This window comes from Arvicanthis niloticus, chromosome 8 (assembly GCF_011762505.2).
Source record: "Arvicanthis niloticus isolate mArvNil1 chromosome 8, mArvNil1.pat.X, whole genome shotgun sequence".
Classification (NCBI taxonomy): domain Eukaryota; kingdom Metazoa; phylum Chordata; class Mammalia; order Rodentia; family Muridae; genus Arvicanthis; species Arvicanthis niloticus.
This window is the reverse complement of record NC_047665.1, coordinates 17,863,032-17,881,165: the sequence shown is the minus strand read 5'-3', so window position 1 is coordinate 17,881,165 and position 18,134 is coordinate 17,863,032. Positions and strand designations below refer to the sequence as shown.

The 18,134-nt window shown below is 47.7% G+C and overlaps 1 protein-coding gene across 2 annotated transcripts in view; it reads left to right on the top strand.

The window, feature by feature from the left end:
• Positions 1-18,134, top strand: part of Gmpr (guanosine monophosphate reductase) — an 84,663-nt gene that overhangs the window by 60,614 nt on the left and 5,915 nt on the right. For both annotated transcript variants that reach the window (XM_076939111.1, XM_034510065.2), the window contains exons 5-7: positions 7,005-7,086; positions 9,910-10,016; positions 16,849-16,891. In XM_076939111.1, the coding sequence (XP_076795226.1) occupies positions 7,005-7,086; positions 9,910-10,016; positions 16,849-16,891 (232 nt within the window). The remainder of the gene's footprint in view (positions 1-7,004; positions 7,087-9,909; positions 10,017-16,848; positions 16,892-18,134) is intronic.

The window sequence follows — 18,134 nt, the reverse complement described above, 5'->3', positions numbered from 1 at the left end:
ATCAGTGAAGTCAGTACCCTCATGATTCAGTCACCTCTCAGCTGAGAACTGAGTCTTCAACACGTGAACCTCTGAGGGAACCCCTCCACTTCCAGGCCTGTGCTTCCTGAGATAGGCTTCCTAACAATAAAGCACTAGGAGAATCTTTCTCTGTTGAGAAAAACTTGGATTCCCAACACGGCTCTGCTTAGGACTTATTCTCCCTTGAACTAGATCTTCATCTGACTTCTCTCTATCCTTCATAGCCGTTGCTAAGTTAGAAGCCAGCCAGCGTGTGTGTTTGAGTCTGTGATTCACTCTACCATTGAACCTTGGATGTTGAAGCCAAGCCAGGAAGGAGCTATGTAGTCTACTGCTCAGGGTTGGTTTCTGAAGCATGAAGCAGTCTTAGGGGACAGAGCTCAGACCTGTGGGGATCTGACACTATATCCAGGTACCATCTGAACTAAATTGCAGGACATTCTGTTGGGAATTATGTAGTGCTTGGAAACACAAACCTATGTTTGTTGCATGTGAGAGTAGGAGTTTAGCTTTCTTGTATATCCACAAATACTCTGAGTATGTCAGGGAGATGCCAGTTTCTTCTCTTGTTTCCAGCATCTCAGTAAAGACTAGGAGCACCTATCTCACATTTATTGCAGACCAGGAGTCTAAAACTCTGACTTGTTCTTAGGTGTGGGCGCTTATTATAACACCACATTAACACAAAATAATGAAACCACTTTTGGAAGGCAGCCCTGATGGTAAAGACCATCCCTTACATGACATATTTAGACTTGTTTGTCCGTGTTCACCTGCCACTGGACAGGATCAGTGAGAGGCACAGTACCTTGGTTTCTACTTGGGAAGGCCTGCACCAGAGCAGGGTGAAGTTGCTATCCCTTCCTGTGCTCAGCACCACTCATGTGTACCTACTTCCAAGCCCCACCTGATGTTCCTGCCAGTCACCTTCGTGGTAACTTTCTTTCGGGCCATTTAAAAGAGGAAAGAAAGCCCTGGAATTCCAGAAGAACAGAAGCCCCAGGTCCTGATCGGGATGTGGTAGCCATGAATAGCACTTGACCTTAAACTTAACTTCTCTGATTTTCTGTCAGGCATGTAGAAATCTCAACATGTGTTTGTTGGAGCTATGGAGCCCTTCACGGATTCCATGAGAAGGGTGAGGAGAGAAGGGAGGACCCAAGGCTGCTATGGTCTACAGCAGTTCTGGGGGTCTGCAGGGGTCTTGGGGTCTGCAGGGTGCTTGAAGTCTTCAGGGGTCTGGAAGGGTCTGAGGGCCTCTATAGGGATTCATAGGGGTCTGTAAATGACCGGGGGCTCTGCAAGGGTCTGCAGGGGTTTGGAGAGCTCTGCATGGGTCCACAGGGGTCTGGAAGGGTCTAGAGGGGTCTGGGGGGGCTCTGCAGGGGTCCTCAGGGATCTGGACAGGTCAGAAGGGTGGGATCTACCTCTCCTGTCTTAGTTGCTCTGGAGACAAGGAGGGTTAACAGCTGAGAGCCTGTTTACTGCCCTCACGGCGTGTGTTGCTTACAAAAGACTAATGGGAAATGACACAGGCTTAAGGAGATGGCTTAGTGGTTCTGCATCACATCCTCGGTAACATTCTAAATCATGAAAAGTGCATAAACAGGGACGTTTAACAGGTAGTTATAAATCTTACTCCAGCAACCCTATAGCTCCCTCATCCCCGCCCCCAACATACACTTTTCACCTCAGGTTTTCTTGGCAGCCCTGGTTACTGCTCCCCTCTTGGCAGCTGTCTGGTGTCAGTGCCACTTACACATTCCTAAACAACACAGCTTGGCATGCTCCAAGCTTTCCATGAGTGGTCAGCCTGCAGGTGTGACGTGCCAGCTTTTGCCCTGTGGTGCATTTGACATCCTCCCTGCTGTTTTGTCAGCTGTGTTTGTGACTGAAAGCCATTGCTGTTTCCCAGGTGTCTTGCTCAGTCTCTCCGCCCCACTCCCCACTTGGTAGCTAGTTGTGGCACCATTAAACTCACCAACTGGGTGCCTCCCTCCAGGCTGCTGCCAAAATACCATAAACAGGGTAGCTTATAAACAATGGAAACTTACTGGAAGTCCAAGACTATGGTCTGCCAATGTCTGGTGACACTCTTTCTTTATAGGTAACTTGTAGGTATGTCCTCACATTGCAGAAGGACACACGTATGCTCCCCCTGCCCTTCCCTAAGGAATAGTAATCTCATTCCTAAGAGTCCTCTTAAAGGCCTCATCTTGAATCTTACTACCCCATTGTTTAGGGTCAGGCTATAAAGTTTACACAGACATTCATTACCACAGCGCTCCTGAAGTCTGCCAGTGTAAAATGATTATTAATATTCTGTGTCTATTAATTCATGCTAGAAATAAACACAGTGGCAATTAATTCCTTAACCAGCTAGCTCCCCAAATAACCGCACAAAGACCTTTTTAATATTTCAAAGCCTTAGGCTTTAGCTAGGCAGACTCTCAACTAGCTCATCTAAGTTAACCAGATGACCTAGTCCCATCCAGCCACTTGGCTAGCTAAACCTTCCAGGCCCATAGTCATATCCTTCTCATGTCTCCTGGCAAAAGGACTTCCTCTTTCTTCTTCCCAGAATTCCTTTCTCCCTCCCAGGAAGTCCCACCTTCTACTTCCTGCCCAGCTAATTGGCCATAATTTTTATTAAAGCCAATCAGAGAATGCCTTAGGTAGGTGAGGAAGGACAGGGATACAACTTCATACAGTGTACCCTAACATGTCAGCTCATGACCTGAGAGCCCTAGGGAGATTTTCTTGACTCTTGTGTTCCTTGCTTGGGAAAAGGAGTTTGAGGATGTTAAGAAAAGGAGAATAATTATGGTGTTCACATGTGATGTTGTCTTATTACCCTACCAGTACTGTGTGCCCTAACAGTTGCTCAGTCTCTTTTAGGCATTCAAAGCATATGCTCTGAACACTGAGTCACAGAAGAAAAGAGGGATCTATTTTTTTAATTGTTTTAAGAAGTAAGAGAAAGGATGGAGACATAACTTGGTTGGTAAAATGCTTGCCATGCAAGCATAAAGACCCAAGTTTGATTACCAGACCTGTGTAAAAAACAAAAACGGGCACATGTAATCTCAGTGTTGGGAGGTAGAGACAGGCAATTCCCTGGAGCTCACTGGCAAGCCAGCCTAGCTCAACTGGAGAGTTTCAGGTAGAAAGGAGAGACCCCATCTCAAAAAACCAAGGTGAATGGTGTCCTGGGGAACAACACCCAAGGTTGACCTCTGGCCTCCACACTTACACACATACAACATGTGTTCTCTCTCTCTCTCTCTCTCTCTCTCTCTCTCTCTCTCTCTCTCTCTCACACACACACACACACACACACACACACACACACACACACAAAAGTAAAGACAGGCACCACTTTTCAAGATATTGTATGCATGAAATGGCTGGTGCTAAGGGTCACACTTGGCCTGTTTGCCAAGTGGGGTGAATTGTGTGCCATCCTCAAGAACAAAAACCACAGGAAATTGAGCAGTGCAGGAAAGGGGTGGGGGCGGGGTGGGAAGCAGAGAGCCTAGGGAAAGTGTGTGCTGCAAGTGCAGAGCCAGGGCTTGTTAAGAGGGAACAGGAGTTCCCACAGGCCTCTGGGCGGCCTCCAGCAGGGAGGGCCTCTGCAGTGTCTGAGGCCCCGCCAGGAGGTGTTTCATTGCTCCCGTTGGTTTCCCCAGCAATAAACTAAAGACTCTGGCAAGGTAGATGTTTATGCCTAAGCCATTCTCTGCCTGCACTGACCCCTGAAATCTGTGCTTCATTCAGAAACCTCCAGTAGATGCTCAAGCCTTTGGTTCTTGGTGGTTTTGAAAATGTTAATTTCTCTTCTCTGGCTGTCAGAGGCACTGTACAGAGGAGGAGTTAGCCTTTACCCAGCGTTCTCTGAGCTGAAGGATACTGGGTAAATGAATGCCTAGTGTTTTTAGCATCATTGCAGAAGCTGGCGATTCCTGGTCTTTGCACCAGGCCAGGGTTCCTCTGAACAATCTGCTTGCTGTTCACCAGCTGGGGAAGGCAAAGGTTTTGGCTGAGAGAAGCTTCTAACCATTCCTAAGTATGGCCTGCTGAAAAGTCTAGATACTCTTTTAAGTGGATTAATACAGACCCAGCATGTCTGTTATCTTCCTCCTCGTCTTTCTCTTCCTTTTCATGATTTTCTTGTTGGTACTGGGAATTGAACATACAGCCTCAGATGATTATACAAGACTGTCTCACCCCATCTTCCCTCCTCCCCTAGGGACTGAACCCTGGGCTTTGAACATGCTAGATGAATGTTCTTCCAAGCTACACCCCCAATCATCTTTTTTGATTTTAAGTTTGAGACAGGGCCTTACTAAGTGGTCTACACTGGTCTTTTGTCATCCTGCCGCCTCAACTTTCCACGCTGCTTGGACTATTGGCACGTGTCACCATGCCCAGGAATCATTTCTTTCTGGACTAGGGCCTTGAATGTGGAACTTAGTTTGTTTCTTTGGGTCCATCAGTCTGCTTCCTGACAATACCTGAGAAAAAGGAAGGTTCATTTTGGTTTCAGGTTTCAGAAACTGCAGTTCATGGTCATGTAGCTCTGTGGTTTCTGGGTCTGTGTGGAAGTGAACATCATGGCAGGGTGTATTTGGTAGAGAAAAAACATGTACCTCATAGGAGCAGAGACTGGGAGCTGAAGATAGTAGGAATAAGACACACCCTCCAAAGATACACCCCCCAGCTGCCACTTCCTCCAGCTGGGCCCCATCTCCTGACGTTCCCACCCCCTCCCAAGAGCTCATGAAGTTAGGTATCCATCAATGAATGACCCTCACGATGCAGTGGTACCCTCAACTCCCCAAACCCAGTACGGCTGCCCTGTAGACCTATCATTTGCCTATGAGCTTTGGGGACATTTCAGATAGAAGCCATGCCACTGGGGCAGTGGGGATGCCCAGCAGAAACTGCTTCCTGTCTGTGTCAGTGTCTCAGATTAGGGCACATGGTTTTTGTCTGGTCATGGCTGTCCAGGAAGTGAACACGCACAAACCATAGTGACAGGGCCTGTCATGCTTCCAGGGGCTGTCTCACCCTCAAGCCTGTATCCACTCCCTACACAAGATGTTTCATGCTGACAGAAAGCAGCCTCTTTGCTTAATCACCCTTGACCAGCTCCTCCCTACCCACAGACCTAATTCCCGTGGCTAGGGGCCCACCTATGCAGAAACTTCACATCAAAAGCTGAATGGTGCCTTTGTTTCTGATTAGGTCTTGTCCTTTTTTTTATCTGAACTGGATCTTCATAATATCCCGCAGAACCATTCCTGTTGGAAAAATAACGTTTTTCACTTTGCGAATGGCACGACGTCTCTGTGTCTAAATCTTTGACCGTGCTTGCGGTGGCATCATTGGGAGAGAGTCTCAGAATTCATGGGACGAGTGACAAGCAGACTTTTGAGGTTCAAATTTCTTTTCAAGAAAACTTGTGCTAGAAAAGATATCCATCCCACCAGTAGAGAGAGTTAATGTGTTTTTTTTTTGGGGGGGGGAGGAGGAGGACTTAGTGTTTATAACCTCTGATGATTTGGTAGGTGAAAGGTAGATTCTCACTGGCATATAAAGTTGAATGCATTAGCCATGTCTCTCTCTTTGTGTTACTGTCTCTTTTTTTAATGGAGCTTATGAGTTCTCCGTATATTCCAGCTGGTCACCCTTTGTCATAGCTAAACAACCTTTTCTCTAGCTGGCTGCTCGTTGATTGTATCATCTCCTTGCACGCCCATCATTTTTGTGTAGATAGCTCTAACTGTGCCTGTACACCACCCTGCTGAGTTTACGGGGAAACAGCTTGACCTTTAACCCAACTCTTGTCTTCCATCTGTGACATCTGTCATCATTTTCTGTTGACAGCTGGTGCCTATAATCAAGTACCTTCACACTGGCCTCATCACCTCTTTCTAACAACCTTTTCTATGGAGTTCAAGTGATTTTGTAGAAGTTAAAAATAAAAAAAAGAATATTTCCCTCGGGGAATTAATTCATTGAAAGGACACTTAGGCTTTGGTGGGAGTAGAAAGAGTGAGATATGTTTTGCAAAGTGTGACTTTGCATGGTTGTGAAAACCCAGTGGAGGGCATGTTGCCAAGCATCCTGGGTACCAGCTGAAGCATCCTGGGTACCAGCTGAAGAATCCATGGGGCAGCGAGTTGTAATAAAAGAGCTATTTTTGCTCTTTCAAGCTCCTGCAGTCAGAGAGCTTGTACTATTTCCAGCATAGATGCATTCTTGTGGTTGATGGATTCTGCCACTTCCTGGCTTGCAGGTCTATTCTTAGGACTGAAGCTCCACTCCATCTGCAGACAGAGCCTGTGCCAGTGGCATATGGCCCATCATCAGGCCGATCAGGGCCTGCCTGCCCTTTCGTACCAAGGTGGGAAACCCAGCCTAGGGCCAGACACTTGGGTATTTTCTCAACCATGAGAAGGTCAGTTTTCTAACTGTGGCTTTCCAGGTTCTGTAGAGATACTCTAGGGTTTTTACAGATGCCTAAGGAGCCTTGTGCCCATTGCTAATGGCATTTTGATCATCTGAGTGTGCATTATTGCTTGTGGATTTCAGGGCCCATAGAAGACTTTTGTTTTGACCTGATTGGTGTTGAGCTGTTCCATGAGCCCTGACCTGGACACTCATGGATTTTCTGTTTCTAAAATTCTACTTTTCAGTAGCTTCACATGCAATTACTTCACCAAGATGGGTCTCTGGTATCAGCTTCTGTGCTGGAATTTAGTAGAAAACGAAGCTGGGAACACGGGCATCAATTCTCAGACCTAAATCAACTTCAGAATTGGGTGCACTGTTTTCTTTTTGTCTCCTGGAACATTGGTAGCCTCAGTACACACACGGCCTTGCAGTCAGGAATGAAATTCCCCACTGGCCACTCCATGACCCCCATACCTGCCCAGAGTCATTTCTGGTGATGGAGAGCCCTGTTCTTCCTGTTGCAGGCAGGGAACGTGGTGACGGGAGAGATGGTGGAGGAGCTTATTCTTTCTGGAGCAGATATCATCAAAGTGGGAGTTGGACCAGGTAAGACCTGTCAAGATCACAGTAGAGCTATGACTTGGGGCTCCTGGAAGGAGGATACATGGGAACCTTAAAGTACTCACCCAGAGGTTCAAGGCACATTCCTTTGGAAAATCTGATCTTCCCCACAAAGCTCCTGAGATGCCACTGAACCGCTCTCTGATGACCCCAAGCAGTTCCTACCCCAGCAGACATGTGGCTGTGTGGTGGGGATCTGATCAGAGTGTTAGTATGGGAGAGTGGATTGCAGAAGTCACTGATGACCCATCCACTTTGAAGAGAGAGGTCGGAGAATCCATGAGAACAGTTAATGAACGAGAATGACTACATCCATGTGAATGTTTGAAGGATGCAAAACACTTGTGGCTAAGAGGCCACATTTGAATGTGACCTGTGGCCCACTGGTTCCCCACCTGATACTAATCCACTGCTCAGGCACTAGGGTGAGCCACAGGCCTCTTGAATGAAGGAACCAACTAGAGCCAGTCCAGCCTTAACCTGTGAGTTGCAGTTTCTATTGGGACTGGCTGGTGTTTGCTTTCTTCTTTCCCAAAGCCAAGCCTACATTCTCACTGTTTTAAAATTCTGTCCTGGACATGCGTTATTACCCAGACACTAGCATCAGAGAGAAGAAAAGAAAGACTCTTAAAAATAACAGCTGATCTCTCTCTCTCTCTCTCTCTCTCTCTCTCTCTCTCTCTCTCTCTCTCTCTTTCTCTCACACACGCACACACACACACAGCAACAACCTTCTACCCAAAAGATAGTCTTTTAAGAAAGGAGCAGACAAGAAGCTCATTCGAGGACCTTGCAGATAGGTGCCGATGTAGGAAGAGGGCCCCTTGTGCTGTGACCTAGCACAAGGAGGAGACTGTGTGAACTGGCTCAGCAGTTAAGAGCACTGAGTGCTCTTCTGGAGGTCATGAGTTCAAATCCCAGCAACCACATGGTGGCTCACAACCATCTGTAATGAGATCTGATGCCCTCTTATGGGGTGTCTGAAGACAGCTACAGTGTACTTAAATATAATAAGTAAATAAATAAATAAATACCCACAAAAAACCTTTGAGCCCGAGTGAGTGGGGCCAGAGTGAGAGGGAGAATGGAAGAGAAAAAAAAAAAAGGCCCCTTCTGCTCATAGAACAGGCAGGCTTTTAACCTACAGGGGATCTTCAAGCTCTGCTGTTATGGTTTTCCTCATTGCCACCCACTTAGTCAGTTAATAACTCTCTGAGCAAGAGAAACAGCATCCAGGCTGCCCCAGAAGCAGCACTTAAGAGACCCCACATGTCCTGCAGAGGTGAGGAGTGGCGGAACAGGAGTGACTGTGACTCACCCATGCTTGGGTTCCTGCATTCTTTCCATGCTATTTATAGTGCCCTTGTGCATGAGGCTGTTCTCAGCGTTGGGCAGACAGGAGTGTGAAACCTCCAGAGCTTACTACCCAGCAGGGAAGACAGTTCCCAGCTTTCCCACACAAATAGTGACTGAAAAGGCTTCTCAAAAGACAAGGCGCTGCACTGCATCCCTGGGGCAGTGACATTTAAGAGGAAGCCTGAAAAATGGGGAAGGTTTGGGAGACAGTTAGTTGGGGAAGGGAGGGGGAAGAGGAGAGGGGAGGAGTGGAGAGGGTAGGAGAGGGGAGGGGGAAGAAACTCAGAGTGCAGAGAATCCCTGAGTCAGGAAGAAACTTGCAGAAAAGTCAGTAGTGAGTGCACAGGGAGAAAGGAGCAGACAAGAGAAGAGGCAGGTGGGGCATGGAGGTGGATACTCACTTGCTTTGGGGGTAAGATTAGAAGTAGGGACACAGGACATAGGATTGGGATACCAGTGTTCCCTTGGACCTGAAAGAACACAATCAAGACTAAATGGGACATTGGGGCAGGAAGAGGCAAGGGAGGAAGATATCCATGTGTTGTCGTGGTTACTGAAAGCCGAGTTGACCTCAGAGTCTAGGCCAGTGGTTCTCAACCTATGGGTTGTGACCCCTTTGGAAGTCAAATGATCTTTTAATGAGGGTCACATGGCAGATATCCTGCATATCAGATATTTACATTATGATTCATAGCAGTAGCAACTTACAGATATGAAGTAGCAATGAAATAATTTTATGGTTGGGGGTCAGCACAGCACTAAGAACTGTATTAAAGGGTTACTGCATTAGGAAAGTTGAGAACCAGTGATCTAGACTGAGCAGGGGGACTGAGTGGGGACTCAGGCCAAGGAGATAGGGTGGAAGGTATATAGCATGAAGTTAAGAAAAATGGAAGCTGGGTTGTGTTTGGCCCAGGCTTGAGTAATAGGAATACAGTTGTATGGCTTCCTCATTCCAAGGGTTTGTAAAGGTCAAGCCCTAGGACAAGCCTTTCTTTGCCCTAATGCAAATTCATTCCATTACAACCACACCAGGTGGGTATTGAGTTTTCAGTCCCCTAGTCTGGGCGGTGAGGTGCAGAGGGGTGAGTAACTTGACAGATGGAGGGGGTGAGAAAGCTAAGAGCAGGCTGGGAGGATTCTGGGTGACCCCTGGAAGTTGAGTCTCCATATGTGGAGGGAGAGGAGGCTTCCATGCTCATCCATTGCAGGGGTGTAGACATGGTATCAGGAAGGGCATTGAAGGTTGTGTGGCAATAATGTGTAGGACATTTGCCCTTGATGGTGAGGACTTGAGGGGCTCATCTGGCCAGTGGGGTAGTGCATAGTGAGGCCATGTGGAAAAGTCACCCCTTCACTGGGGCAGGGCCATATGATGGCGAAGGGCTATTATTTTCTATTGTGTTCAATCCGTGCAGAACCTTCCATGAGTCCGCCACTCTCTCCTTACAGGTTCTGTGTGTACCACCCGAACCAAGACAGGAGTGGGCTACCCGCAGCTGAGCGCTGTAATAGAGTGTGCTGACTCTGCCCATGGCCTCAAGGGGCACATCATCTCTGTGAGTATTAGGGTCTGAGAGCCTCTGGAGACCCTGGGGGAGATCTTTGCCCTGGCTCTGAGGGATCATGTTGCCCTCAAATACCCTATTTCCAAAAATAACACATTTACAGGTTACTAGGGATCTGGATGTCAGTAATGGATTTGGGAGGGGCAGGCTACTCTTCATATCTCAGATTCTGGAGTTGGGGACATGATAAGGAAATGTGGGGGTTTGTTACCGATGAGATGACAGAAGGGAGCTGAAGAACACGGTGTGTGGGGGGGGGAGGGATAAAAACGCAAAGTCACTGTTTGGAGTGGGGATGGGGGAGAAAGGGCTAGAAAAGCAGATCACAGATGAGTTCTTGAGAGTGTATGTGGGGTGGGAGGGCATGTGAAAAACTGGGGCTTTCTTCTCAGCCCAATGGGAAGTTATTGACGATGTCAAATCAGGAGGATGCAAGTGGGTAGATGGCTTTTCAGCAACCAACTGGCTGGCTCCTCTGGGAGGGAGTAAGGAGCAGGACACCAGTAGGAATCGTGTTTGGGGTACAGAATTGAGCTTTGACAGTGGAGTTGGTGTATGGGGGGGTGGTCAAGGAGGAAGATTCCGCTTTGGCCTCATGGGCTGGTTCTGAAGAATGGCCACGGAGGGAAAAGCTCACTCTGGATTTGTAGGTTCGTGTTGGTTTCTGAGGTGCATGTCAGGCACCAGGGTGGATTCATGGTTGGAGACCTGGCAGCTAGAGAGCCCAGTGGCCTTGGGAACTTGTGAGCAGCTGAGGAAGCTGAGGGATGCACAGGTGGGAGGTGAACCTCAGATCTCGAGTCAGCAGGAGCTTCTGACAGGAAGGAGGAGTGAGCTGAGGCAGTAGAATGCTTCCACCTCACCTGTGACTTGTTGAGGGCAGTATCAGTCAAGGTGTGGGAGAGAGGGAGTTGAACATGGCACCAGGATTCTGACAGAACTCCTGGGATGATCATCAGCAGCCCATCAGATGCACGTACTCCATACACATCATCCACAGGACCGCCATGTGGATCGCTGCTCACTATGGGGCCCATGCTGTGGTAGGCATGGTACCTGCTTGGTTAATTGAGATGATGGATGGGTGGATGCATGGATGGGTGGATAGATGATGTGCCCAGTTGTTCCTTGGTACTCTCAAGTGATGGAGTCCAGCACTCCCATAGGAAACCACAGTCTACAGAGGTTCGTGTCTCTGTGTACAGTGGCTTGGTATTGGGGTATAACCTTCATACACATTCCCATATACTTTAAATTATCTCTAGATTACCTGAACAGTGTAAATGCTAGGGAAACCATCACTATCCTGCATTGCTTTGGGGATAACAAGAAAGTCTGTGCATGTTTTGTACAGGTGTAGGTTTTTTTTTTATTAAGTATTTTTGTCTGCGGTTGGTTGAATAAACAAGTGGAAAAAAATCATAGCTATGTAAGATAGTGTCTTAGTTAGGAGTTACTGCAACGAACGGACATTATGACCAAGGCAACTCTTATAAGGACAACATTTAATTGGGGCTGACTTACAGGTTCAGAGGTTCAATCCATTATCATCAAGGTGATAACATGGCAGCATCTAGGCAGGCATGGTGCAGGAGGAGCTGAGAGTTCTACATCTTCATCTGAAGGCTGCTAGCAGAATACTGGCTTCCAGGCAGCTAGGATGAGGGTCTTAAAGCCCACACCCACAGTGACACACCTACTCCAACAGAACCACACCTTCTAATCGTGGCACTCCCTGGGCCGAGCATATACAAACCATCACAGATAGGCTATCTACCAACTTCCCTTCTCTCCCTTCCACTTTCTCTCTTCTTCTCCCCTCCCCCTTTCATCCATCCATCCATGTACATTTGTGTGTGTGTGTGTGTATATATATGTGTGTGTGTGTGTGTGTATATAATTACATATTGCATATATTCAGAGTGATGATATATTTTTAACAGTTCATAACAGTGCTGATTTGACTTGTATGTATCAAATGTATCAAACCTTCCAATCATTTGACTCAGGTGACTGCTAGGCCAGGCTTCCACATGAACTTACTGATAGATTCTCCTGCAAGTCCAAGTGTGAGAACTTACGCCATCATCACCGTGGAGTGCTTGCCGCCTTGTTGGCTTTGGCTTTGAGCCGAGGCTTGTGGAGATCTCACTCTCCCGCTTCTATTTCACTGGACCCTCACTGTGGTATTCTAGCCTTGCAGGCTTTGCTTCACAAGCGCTCAGAGCCCCTAGGTGCCAAGTGTTAACTAGTACTGCAGATGGCTTGTCGACCCAACAGCTAGGATCCAGGTGTTGGCTCACACTGCACATGGCCTATGCTCCTCCTGTGTTTTCATTCAGTTCTGCTCACCTGTTCATTCAGAAACTATCTATAATGTCAGTGGTTCTCAACCTCCCTGATGCTGCAACCCTTTAATACAATTCCTTATGTTGTGCTGACTCCCCAACCATAAATTTATTTTGTTGCTGCTTCATATCTGTAAAGTTTGCTGCTGTTATGAGTTGTAAAGTAAATATCTGATATGCAGGTTATCTAAGACCCCTGCGAAAACGTTGTTCAGTACCCAAAGGGGGTGTGACCCACAGGCTGAGAACCACTGTACTATGTGCTATGCACAAGAATAAATAAAAAAGATTATGGATAGTTCTATAACACACACACACACAGCACTTTTTCAGGTTTTGCCCCACTGGGAAGAACACACGTTTATTGAAGTATGTAAAAAGGCCGACAGAACTGTGAGTCTGTATTTGCAGGCACGGGCACTTAGTCTAGCTGGAGCCACCCAGGAATACCGGGCTCTCCTTGGCCAGTGGCTGTCCAAGTTTCTGTCGGGATCTAGCTCTGAGAACCTCTCCAAGAAGCTCGTGTTTACACATACACACTCCTGGCTTGTATCCCAAATGAATTAATGATTTCTGAGGTTAGCTCTGTTGTGTGACTTTTCCAGGGGGAAAAAAAAGACACTAGACACTGATGCCTGGACAAAGAAATGATCCTATATGATCCCATCCAAATGCAGGTTGATGAACCAATAATTATTGGGGCTTACTTCACAAAGAGTAGGGGTGAGGAGTTACAGGTGTGTGTGTGTGTGTGTGTGTGTGTGTGTGTGTGTGTAATAGCTGCATGAGTGCACACCCCAGCATGAGTGATCCACTCACGGTGCTGCCTGAATGCAGTTCAACCACAGCCACCTTCCATTATGAGCCTACCCCACATGCAGCTGTGTAGGAAGGTGTACATGGCCGGACTCTGCGGGGTGGGTCTGATAACCGTCACAGCTCTGACCTTTCAAGGGTCTCCTGTGCAGGCCATCATGGCTGCTCCAATTTTGTGACATCTGGAGGACAGAGTTGTGCCAGAGCCCCAAAGAATCAGGTGTGATTGAGAAGCCATCTGGGGTCTTAGTAGCTCTGTGTCACATACACATCTGGAATGGCTACTGCTGGCAACTGGGGGGAGGTCATGACCTGTTTCTAAGGTGTGGATGGGGGAATAAGTGAGTTCTCTTAGCCAGGGAGAGGCACTTGGGTTTGAGTTCCTTCCTCCCCCTGCCCCATGCTTGCTCTCACCATCCTCTTTTCAGAGGCCTGAGCCACAATGTGTGTCAGCCCTCAGGCACTTTCTACCTTTGTTTGAGACATAGTCTTTCATTGGCCTGGAACTTTCCTCCACAGGCAAGGTTAGTGTGTGGCATGAGATTCATCTGTGGCAATGTGGAGACTATTGGCCCGGGCTGCTGCAACCAGCTGTTAACATGGGTTCTGGGAATTCAAGCTCAGCTCCTCACTGTTAGGAGGCAAATGCTTGACCAGCTGGGCCATCACCTCAGCCCCTAAGCAATTATTTTTAATCAGAGGAGGCATGCTGAACCACACCACTCCTATCGCATATTGCATAATGCCTTTTGTCCTTAAATATAACACTAACCATGTTGAATGCTTGTCGATTCTTGCTTTGCATATTTGCCCAGGACTCATTCGCCTTACAATTTCTTAGCAGCTGACTGTCAGCATGTGAAGGTGGGTGTGTATCTTAGATGACAGGAGAGTGCCCTATGATCTGTCTTCCGAGAGCATGATGGGATTCCTTGAACAGTGCTCAGAAATTACCTGTAAACTGTAGAAGGTGCCAATTTCATCCTCTCGACATATCGCGTGAAATTGCTTTACACTCAAACACCTCTTGTGTTCTGGCCTGCTGGATGTGTGTCACCCATTTCATAAGAGAACAGATGACACCGTGGATACAATATTCTCTCCGTGGTATTATGCAGCCACATTAACCAAGGACTTCGGGTCCACTGGAAAATAGGCTTCCCCCTCCCTCCCCCCCCCCCAGACACGGAAGGAGGCAAGCGGGAGCGAGCAGGATTCGAACACACACACACACACACACACACACACACACACACACACACACACACACACACACACAGAGAGAGAGAGAGAGAGAGAGAGAGAGAGAGAGAGAGAGAGAGAGAGAGAGAGAGAGAGAGGAGGGACCTGCGCCCTTACGGGCTGCGCCACCGCCGGTTCACTTTGTTTTCTTTTTTAATTTACAAAACTTTTAATGTATGTAATTGTTTTTGTTCACATGTATCTGTGTACCAGATGTGTGCCTGGTGCCTGTGGAAGCCAGAACTGTGGCATCAGATCCCCTAGATCCCACAGTAGTAAACCGCTGTGTGTGGGTGCTGTCAATTAAACCCAGGTCCTCTGGAAGAGCAGTGTGCCTATCAGCTGAGCCATCCCTCCATCCTGAAGCATTTCTTGAGGTCTCAGTAACACAGGGTTTCTGAGACAGGCTTTAGTCCTGACCACCATCCTGTAATTTTTGGGTGCTCACATGATAAATCCTAGTGTAGCCCCAAGCTACTTAGGATTGAGCAAAGAGTATTCTGAAGTCACATTGTTGGGGGGGGGGGCGTATTAATGGAAGCTTGAGTTTATGTAATCTGATTATGGTTTGAAAGCCTGTGTGTAGAACTGGTTGTTATTTTTGTGTGTCTATATAATCTGAGCACGAGTGGAGGTCCTTTTGGAAGTCCGTTTTCTCATACAATGTGTAGCAGTCTTGTTGCTGTGTTGTGTACCCCAGGCTGCTGCCTCTTAGCCTTTTCTTCCTGATTCTTGTCTCCACATCTCTTCAGAGGAATGCCAGGGTCACAGGTGTATACTGGGATTACAGGTGCATGCTACCACCTCCTGCTTTTCATGTGGATTCTGGGGATGGGATTTGGACTTACTTGGGCATGGCTACCACTTCTACCTGATGAGCTGTCTGTCCAGCTCCTGGAGCTGGTTTTTATCTAAGATAAAACTCTAGAAAGCGAATGGGGTAAGCAAGGGATGTGTGAAGTGGAAAGAAAACATTTGGAAGTGAAGAGAAACAAGCATGGCAGAGCCTGGAAGCAGTCACATGGTTTCTATGACATCACATTGAGGGCTTTGCCCAGATACCTTGTCCAGAGAGTCTGACTCTCAAATAGTCAGGCTTCATGGAAGCCACTGAAGAACTGTGCACTTGACTGAGCAAATAATTACCATTAGAAATGTTTGGAAAGAAAGACCAAGTCTTGGACACCTCCCCACTTATCTATCTATCTATCTATCATCTATCTATCTATCTATCTATCTATCTATCTATCTATCTATGATAACTGTCTCTGATTGCTGAATCAGAGGGGTGCAGGCCTATAATCCCAGCACTCAGGAGGTTGACATAGTGAGACTCTCTCCAGCAAAACAGAAGAGTGTTGAGCTACAGAGCCCAGTGCTTTCGGGTGGGATGCTCTTTGCAAGGGGACTTTCCCCTCTTGTATATAAATGTCCCCACCTCCAGCTTGAGAGGTGTGGTTGTCTTGCCAACTTTCACCCAAGTTATCCCAAGTACTATGTTCTCTGTCCCTAACCCTAATGTCCAGCTCCATGAAGATGGCTCCCACTTTTTGAAGACAGGCTCTTCCTCCTGAGGTCTTGGTGTTTGTCAAGCCCATGCTGTGCTTGGCTACACCCCTGTCACTTGGTTCCCCTGTCCCCACCTCTTCGTTTTGCTTCCATGGCTGTCCTGTGTTTTGCTGGCACTCCAAAGTATTATCACCCTCCTCTTCCTATATCACCTAGGCTCTGCTGGGATAGCAAATTGCAGCCTGGGCGTTTGGGGTCTCGCTAATAAGGAAACACGTGAAGGCTGTATCCTGGGGACTTTGAGGCAGTTACTGTAACCTAAGGTTGCAGCTTATTCCGCTGCCCATGAGGCCAGCCTGTGCTGTGTGGGCAGAGTGGATGTCAGCAGTGAGCACTTGCTTTTAAGGACGTCTGATGGACTGGAGACGAAAGGCAGCTGAGAAGATAAAGGAGCCAGCTCTGTGCCCTTTTTCTCAGCTCTTAAAATAATCTAGCGCTCAGACTAAATAAATCTCACCTCTTTACGGGGAGGGAGGGGGAGGGGTTGGCTTCTGAGGGGGAAGGAGCAGAGAGCAGGGAGTGGCTGGGCATGTTATGTAATGGTCTAGCATAGAGCAGTGGCCAGTTTGACACATGGTCCTCCTCCCCAGACATAGGTGCTTGAGCCCAGAGGGTGGATGGGCAGAGGTGACAGCCTCTGACCTTCAGAGTAAAGGTAGAGCTGGGGAACTGAAGGCACAGTGTGAAGGGTACTAAAAATCCTGGAAAGCCAGCCTCATGTCCTGGCTGGTGGGCCAGCTGCTTGGCTAGGGGTGGGACGTAGGCTCCTGTTTACTTTCTTCTTAATGGTGGGGCCTGGTTTGGCCTGTTCCCACCTTGCTGATATTCTCTCCTTCCTTTCTTCGAAGGATGGAGGCTGCACATGTCCAGGAGATGTCGCCAAAGCCTTTGGTAAGTACCAGGGACAGCCCTGCCACTTGGGGAGAGAGGCTGACAGGGAAGGAGGAGCTCTGGGCAGCTTGGAAGAACCAGATGGAGAAGGGAACCCCCGAGGGGCTTCTGAGCTTATTAGGAGTTTCCTTTGCCTGATTTCATTGCTGTCTAACACATTCCTGGCTCAGTTTGGCTTGGGTCTGTAGCTGAGCAAGCTGGGAGCTCAGAATGTGGATGCGGGGTGATGTCATTCGTTCTAGGAGTAGGTAGGATTATGATGTTTTCATTGAGAGAGAGGAATACCCAGCATTCCTGTGACACTGCACAGTACTTGCTCTGCTGTGCAGATAACTCCAGGATGTTTTGGCTTAACCTGAAGCAGCCCCTACCTCATCCTAGCTGGATCCAGTCGTGGCTGAAGGCTGACCAGGCTGCGACCAGGCTGCTTCCCACTAGAGGGCAGCAGTGTCCACTGTAACCCAGCAGGGTCTCTGCTGTAGGGCCTCTGGGTTCTTAAGAGTGGTCAAACAGGACTGCTGAGTTCCTTGTGTGCTGCTCTCTTTCCACAAAGAGAGCATATATAAAGTTCCATATAGAAAGTGGAACTAGCTGCCCAGCCCCAGATTGTTAAGTGGTACCCTACACTCAGGACACGACATACACATTGTCGTAGAAAACTTTTTGTCTTAGTGATAACAACAAAAGTTCTGTTTTTAATATTTGAGTTACATTGTATGTGTGCATGCATGTGGAAGCCAGAGGTCATTTTATAGTAATCAGCTCTCTCCTTCCACCATGTGGGTCGGGGGGGGGGTGTGCCTCTGGTCTGGTTTTTTTTTTTTTTTTTTTTTTTTTTTAATAGTAGTGATAGAGAAGGACCTGGGCAGTGTTCCTGCTGGCACAGTTCCTTAGCAACCCAAAGTATATCATAAAAAAATAAAAAGGTGTGCCCTTAGACCAGCTGTGGAAGGAAACACAAACCCTCTTCTATCTTGCCTGTCAATGGTCCAGGGGGTGACAGGGTCACAGTCTACAGTTAGGTGCAGGGAGAACTCCAGTTCTGTAGTAGCTATGGCCTTGACCTTATCCTTAAGCATTTCTTAGTGTGGGCTTCCTCCTGGCACCCCTCCCCCACCATGGACCACAGCACTAAGCAGGAGCTAAACACAACTAAAAGCTACTGTCCTTCAGAAGGTACTGGGCTTGGGGCTGTCCGTTGGCTCAGCTTTCCTCAGACATTTGACCCGCTCTGTTAATATGT